Source organism: Tauraco erythrolophus, chromosome Z (assembly GCF_009769465.1).
Source record: "Tauraco erythrolophus isolate bTauEry1 chromosome Z, bTauEry1.pri, whole genome shotgun sequence".
Lineage (NCBI taxonomy): Eukaryota > Metazoa > Chordata > Aves > Musophagiformes > Musophagidae > Tauraco > Tauraco erythrolophus.
The window spans coordinates 58761970-58769384 of record NC_141496.1 but is presented as its reverse complement, the minus strand read 5'-3'; the positions used below and the strand labels follow the sequence as shown (position 1 = coordinate 58769384).

General features: G+C 47.0%; 1 protein-coding gene across 2 annotated transcripts in view; it reads left to right on the top strand.

Annotated features, from left to right (window-relative positions):
• The first annotated feature begins 768 nt into the window (after nt 1-768).
• Nucleotides 769-7415, top strand: part of WDR36 (WD repeat domain 36) — a 32063-nt gene continuing 25416 nt past the window's right edge. The window contains exons 1-5 of one of the 2 annotated variants that reach the window (XM_086628880.1): nt 769-915; nt 2005-2032; nt 4857-4957; nt 5432-5549; nt 6435-6567. In XM_086628880.1, the coding sequence (XP_086485006.1) occupies nt 769-915; nt 2005-2032; nt 4857-4957; nt 5432-5549; nt 6435-6567 (527 nt within the window). Of the gene's footprint in view, nt 916-2004; nt 2033-4856; nt 4958-5431; nt 5550-6434; nt 6568-7415 lie in introns of those variants that run through there. The other variant, XM_086628881.1, reaches the window with a different exon arrangement.

Below are 7415 nucleotides of genomic sequence, written 5' to 3'. Positions count from 1 at the left end.
GCAAAGCCCGGGAGCTGATGGCGGTGTGGAGAAGCTACTTCAATTTGGGATAGGTGGCTTTTGGGGGGTGGCTTTTTGTATTTTTTTCCCCCCTCCACCAGACTTTGCTGAATATTTATTGTCCGCCGTGCAGTCATCGAACGAAATCATCCTGCGGTTTGTTTGTTTTTCTTAAAGATAATTTATTAAAAAACAGGAAAAACCAAGCACCTTCGGAAGTACAGAGGTCGTTCGCGCGGGTGCGGCCCCGCCGGGCTGCGCCGTTCACCGCGATCTCTGCCGCCTCGCTGCGTGCCTCTGCGGCGGGCCAGCGCCTGAGGCGGGCCTGGTGCTTTGTGAGGGGAAGGGGGGGGGGGGGGGGGGGGGGACAAAAAAAAAAAAAATAATAAAACAACAACAACAAAAAAGAAGAATAAAAAAACCCGGAGCAGTCGTGGCTGTGGAGAATATCTGTACAGGCGCTCGTGGGTCACGGCGCTCTGCGTGCCCTGGCGGCCGCCGCGGCGCCCTCGGCGGCGGGGTGGGGGGTGTGGGGGGGAGGGTTGCCTAGCCCTGCGCCCGCCACCGCGCAAAACCTCCGCAACTCGCCGGGCAAACCCGCGCCCGGAGCGAGACCGCGGGACGGCGCCGGCGCCGCCGCCGCCGCCCCGGTAGCGGAACCGGGGCCGCCGCGGGGACGGCTTTCGGCGGTGCACGGCGAGGGGAGGGGCGCCGGAAGCGGGAGGGGGGGCGCTTCCTGCGGGCGGACGGCGGGCGCGCGAGCGCACGATGGCGCGTGAGGGCGGCGGGCTGTTCGCCGGCTTCCGCGTGCTCGGCCGGTTCAGCGGCCACGTCCCGCACGTCCTGCGCTACCACGGCCGCCACCGCGAGTTCTACGTGGCCACCGCCGTCGGGCGCAGCGTCCACACCTACAACGTGAGTACGCGGCCGCCGGCCGCTCTCCCGTCCCCGCTCTCCTTTCCCGGCCGGGCCGCCTCGCCGCTGGCCGGTGTTGGGCCCGGCAGTGGCCGGGGCTGCGCGGGGCGGCACGTCCGGACGCCGGGCCGGGCCGGGCTGGGCCACCGCCTTGTCCCCGCCGCCCGCCCTCACGGCCTCGCTGTCCCGAGGCGGGGGCGTGCGAGGAGGACCGCGGCGCCCCGATAGCAGGCCCCGGCGGCGAGCGGGGCTGCTCGGCGGCGGGGGAGGGAGGGCAGGAGGGGAAGGAGGGAGAGAGGCTGCTGTTAAACAGGGCGAAGCGGGCTCGGTTAGCCACGCAGCCACGCGGAGTGCCCCGGCAGGTTTCTCTGTGCCCCAACGGGTGCAGTACAGCCCGTCCGTCGGACAGAGGAGGGCCCAGACGCTACAGCTTTTCCTTCGTTGCCAGATAACGCAAATCTCATCTGCAGTTTGGATGGCTTTGGCGTAGCGTTTGAGGGCTACAGTTCTAAAATCCATTAGATCACATGAAAGCTTCTGTCTGGCAGCAGATTAATGTAATTCATTTCTGCAAGATGAAAGCCCGTGATACTGACTCACTTCTTCCCGTACAATAAGAGTGTTTTCAGTGTATAGAAACAGTAACAAAACAGAGCTGAATCAAGTGGTTATAGTGAACAGCAGAGCGCAGACAGCATAGATCTTCCTGTGCCCTTATGATAGTCTTTTCTTGTTCACTCCTGACAATATTATCCGCAGACTTTGAGCTAAAATAGTAATGATCATCACTGGGCAAAGATGGCTGTTACTGAAGAAATTTACCCAAGCTCTGCAAGGTACCTAAACGTGTTCAGTTTCCTTTGCTTTAGAGTAAAGTATATTAAGAAGCGCAACTTACTGCTGCTGAATTGTTGTCTTCTGGCAAATATATTGTCCCATTGCTTTTGACTTGCTGTCTGTGGGTTTTCATGCCTTATGAGACATGCAAATCCCTTATCTAGGTTGATTCCTAGAAATTGTGGATTTCTGTTTATAGCAAATTCATTGCAACCAATCACTAAAAGTGCCTTTTTATTATTTTCATTGCAGGTGAAGAAGCTTGGTATTGTTGCTGTGAGTAAGTACACGCAGATTATTCATTCTGGTTTTGTTTGTTTTTTCTTAACACATCTGACATCTACACTTGATTCTCAACTCGGAAAATTAATCGTACGTATTAATATTTACACTGAAACGTGTTGAAAGGAGTCTCAGAAATATCAGATATCAATTTGGAAATAAGCCTGCTGTTGCAACTGTAACTTAGTTCTCTTAGGGATATACCTTGTGAACCTCTCATTCTCGTTATCTTGTTCTTCCAAGAACACCCCCAGGGCTTAAGGAGGGAGCAGTGAATAAAACTGTTAATTCCAGATTCTTTTTTTTGGTTGTTTTTGTGGTTACTAGGAGGCTGTGTTATAGGAGGAAAATAATGACGGGAACAAAATAGGTGCATATGGGACTAAGGGTCTTCAGGGAGTGTTAAAAATTGCCTGGACTGCTGGAAGCAAAGGGTATGAATTGATAGCTTGACATCCATTTGACGGTTGCAAAGTGTAGCACCCTAGGTGTCAACAGCAGGACCCATGTTGTTCAGCACCTCCACCAACAGCCTGAGTGATGAGGCAGTGTGCACTCTTAGTAGAAATTTGTAGACGATAGTATGTTAGGACGAGTAGCCAACACTCAGAATGGCAGAGCCTCGGTCCAGGGAGGTGTTGCAAAACGCTAGGCCTGGGCCAACAGAAACCTTTCCAAGTTCAGCAAGGGCAAGTGCGGAATCCTGCACCTGGGACAGAACAAGCTGGGAACTGACTGGCTGTGTGGCATCCTGCCGAGAAGGAGCTAGGGCTGTGCTGGTGCCAGGTTGAACGTGGACCAACAATGCAGTAACTGTGAATAAGGCAAGCTGTGTACTGAGCTATGTTAGGAATGTAGCCAGGAGATCAGGGAAAGCTGTTACTCTCCTGTGCTTCGTGCTGATGAGGCCATAGGCCATACCTGGACTGCAATACCCCATTAGTGTGGTTCTCCCGCTCCCACTGCTCCCCTTTATTGTTCAGGAGGGATACTGGGGAACTTGGGAGTTTCAGGGGCCTACAACACACAGTATGAGAAGAGACATTGAAGTAACTGCATTTGTGTAGTCTTGCAAAGGGAGAAATATGGGACGACCTAGAGGCCGCCTGTTACTCAAGGGCGGTTGTGAACATGGCAGAGCTGAATCTGTGGTGGAAACGGTAGCCAGTAACAAGTGGCAACAGCCATAGATTGCAGCCTGAGAGTGTCACGGTGGAGGTTAGGAAAAATGGCCCGGACTAAGAGGGAACTGTAGTGCAGTGTAGAGCTTTAGTGATCTTCTTTGCCAGAAGTTTGCAAGACTCAGCTGCAGTTAACCCCATCTAGTACTGGTGATAATCCATCTTTGGGAGGAGCTGGGTGGGAGATTGAGCTAGATGGTTCCCAGAGGTCCCTTCGCACTGACGTTTGTATGATTCACTGAGATGCGTGCTGTCTTGAAAAGTAGGCTTTTACTTCTGTATGCCACGAAGTTTTTACACAGACCTCATAAAGCAAAATGTTTTTCATTAACAGAACACCTATAAACTTGAGAATAAATAACTCACACAACCAGTACCAGATTTAGAAGATCAGCAGTGAATAGTTACAGCTGTAAACACGTTAACGTAACTTCTGTTTTCAGCTTACAAAATTGTAAAAACGTTGCTTGTTGTGTGAAATCCTGTTCAGTGGGCTACATCTTCTTTCAGATATAATCATTCAAGCTCTTTGAGAAATTGAGATGTTCACGTACAAAATTGTGTTTGAGAAAATAAAGTGCGGTGTTGTTGATTTATTGATGTTACGTGGTTGGTGCTCTGAACTTTTTAGTTGGGATGTGCCTAAAATTGTCTTAGCCTAAGTGGACTTGCATACAGCTTTTGTGGAGTACCAGGGATGCGTAACCTGTCTGTAGTCCTGAGTCACTTCAGAGGCACCATGGGAAGTTGTCTTCAAACACATGAAACTTCTCACATTCTTCCTGTTGAAGCAGAGGGTTCTTCGTGTCAGAGTAGTTCATAGTACACAGCGACGTTGTGTGGAAGGCGGCTGTGTGGTCGTGGTTGAGTTTGTGTCACAGGCGTGCTCCCACAGTGACTGATTTTTGAACTGGTGTTTCTCTGTACAATCTTTAAGCGCTGTGGTTTGCATTTGTATATTTCCCTACAGGGAGAGTGTTTTCCCTTAGAGTATTTTTTCTCAGTTTTCTACCGTTCGAGACCACACCAACAGCTTCTAAACGTGGTATGGAGCTTTAACTCCTTTACCATTTGAACTAGTTAAGTGGCAGATGACAATAGTAGATACTCTTTCTGAACCAGTCACAAGGTGGTCTTAGAGCGGTAAATTCCTGGTGTCTTTAGAGGAAACCAGGAAACGAGTGCACAAGTGGGTCACTAGCTTCCAGGTCTGCAGGATGGCTTAACCTAATAGGCATTGCTAGTGCTAGGACTTTGGTTTATCATCTGTGTTTCCAGTCCAATGGGCTGTGGGGCTCTAACAGAGTCCACAGAAGTGTGGTGTTGGAGTAACTTCTGTTTAAGCCCTCACAAAGCTAACATGTGCCTTTACTTAAAGTGATGATTCGGTAACTTATTATTAAGTGTTTTTCAAAAATCACCTTGTGATCTATCAGTCCGATGTTACTTATGTTGTTGTTACTGGCGTGGTGTTATTTATGGTAATACTTGTGTTCATCTGAAATGAGTGCATATCTCTAACAAATCGAACAGAACGAGAGCTTTCTTGGTGGGTCATGATGCTAAATAAATACACTGTCAGGCTTTCTCTTTTGTTATGAACCGGAAACTTGTTGAACTTTTCTTCTCTTTGATTAACAGGTAATGCTTTGCCACAAGACATTACATGTTTGGCAGCAGACCGCATGTTGATATTTGCTTCATACGACAATATTCTCCATGCTTTTGCCAGGAACAAAGAGGTTTTTATTAGTTTACTTATTACTTAGCAATACAAAACAATTGTGTAGTGTTTATGTTTTTGAGGCAGTTAATTTTCTGCAAATGTCTGTTTGCATAGATGTTTAGAATCTGCAGTTTTAGGGAAACAAAACTGTAAAAGGAGGAATAAAAAGCTTTAAATTGGAGAATGTAAGAGCAAATTCTGTAACAGCTGACCTGTGTTTTATGTATCAATTATAATAATTAAGTAGTTACTTTAAATTGTTAAATCACATGAATTAGTTAGAAGTAAATAACTAAAAATAGTTAAAATATTTTTGCAACAATTTTAAATATCAGAGAAAATTATGTATCTTCCGCTTAAAGTTGTATGGCCTTTCCATGTATTTTATTTGAACTTGTTGCTGATGTGTTAGCTGTCTTCAAGAATTATATTAACATTATAAGCTACCTAAACAGCTTATATTGAAAACATTCCTATTTTGAAATTGTAGGTAGTTCATACTTATGAAGGTCACAAAGCAAGAATACACCTTCTACAGCCTTTTGGCGATCATGTCATATCTGTGGATGTTGATAATGTTCTTATTGTTTGGAATATACAGTCAGAAGGTGAGAGATGCTTTTTTTTTGTTACTACTTTATAGGACGGCACTGTTAAACATTCGGTAATTTGAAAAAAAGGGGTTTTCTAAATGTGCATGTTCAGAACTAGCTTATTCTTTAAAAAGTCCTTAAATGATAGTGCTTCTTAAATGGTAATCTGAAGTCCTAATCCTGCAATAATTTTCCTTGAATGGATCCTGCACCACATGCAGAGACCTGGTAAGGTTCTGTATAGGTGTAAAGAGGTATGCTTGTGTGGAAATTGCATTTTAGTGTTCCATTTTCTGGTAAAGACTGTGATACAGCAGCTTTGGCACCATCTCTGAAATCCTCTAGTTCCTTGATATTTACCAGTCTTGATAAGACTAATTGCTTACAAATAATCTTTTGATTGTGTCAGCATCTTCTCGTGCCATTGTAAAGTGCCTTATGAAATGCTGCTTCAGTGCCCTGAATTTTTTTCTTTAGAAGGCGTTCTCATTGGTGTGGCCAATGTCATTCCCTGGATGTCGGGTCTTGAAAGTGGCTGCAGACAGGCTTTAGAGATTTGAAGTTGCTATAACAAACAAAAGGCATGCTAATCAGATAAGGTGTTTTGCTCAGGCAGGAGCAGGAATCCTTCAGAAAGATATAAATCACTACAGTTTTGCCAGCATTGTTGTGCTAAGTACGCTTATAGGGAAAAAACATACCTTCAAGCCAACAGATGTTACAGCGTAAACAAGTTTAGCTTGTCCTGTTACACATTAGCTAATCCCTTAATGCAAGAAACACCGGTTAAGGGATTTGTACAGAGTAAACGTCAGTTCTGCCTTCATATTTGCCAAGGGAAGACAAGCCTGCAGATTTGTAGGGGTAGCCACATTAACATTGTTTCTTACTTTTTTGCAGAGGAGTATCTTCAAGTGGATTTTGATAAGGCCACTTTTGCAGTTTCTGCAGTTCTGCATCCCAGCACCTATTTGAATAAAATTCTCCTTGGGAGTGAACAAGGGAGCTTACAGCTGTGGAATATAAGATCCAAGTAAGGTTCTTAGTAATTTGGATGTACTTCATACTCTGAGTAGTTCCATATGCAACAAATAATCATAGAATCATAGAATGGTTTGGATTGGGAGGGACCTCAAAGATCATCTAGTTCCAGCCCCTCTGCCATGGGCAGAGACACCTTCCTCTAGATCAGGTTGCTCAAAGCCTCATCCAGCCTGGCCTTGAACACCTCCAGGGATGGGGCATCCACAGCTCGTCTGGGCAGCCTGTTCCACTGCCTCACCGCCCTCTGAGTGAAAAATTTCTTCCTTATATCTAATCTAAATTTCCCCTCTTTCAGTTTAAAGCCGTTGCCCCTTGTCCTGTCACTGCATGCCCTTGTAAAAAGTCCTCCAGCTTTCCTGTAGACCCCCTTTAGGTACTCGAAGGCTGCAATAAGATCACCCCAGAGCCTTCTTTTCTCCAGGCTGCACAGCCCAAACTCTCTCAGCCTGTCTTCATAGCAGAGGTGCTCCAGCCCTCGAATCATCTTCCTGGCTCTCCTCTGGACCCACTCCAGCAGCTCCATGTCCTTGTGTTGGGGACCCCAGGGCTGAATGCTGTGCTCCGGGTGGGGTCTTGTGAGAACAGAGGGGACAATTGCCTCTCTTGATCTGCTGCCCACGCTACTTCGAATGCAGCCCAGGACACGGTTGGCTTTCTGGGCTGCAAGCACACATTGCTGGCTCATGTTGAGCTTCTCATCCACCAGCACTCCCAAGTCCTATTCCGGGCTGCTCTCAATCCATCCTCCACCCAGCCTGTACTTGTGCTTGGGATTGCCCCAACCCACGTGCAGGACCTTGCACTTTGCCTTGTTGAACTTCATGAGGTTCTCACAGG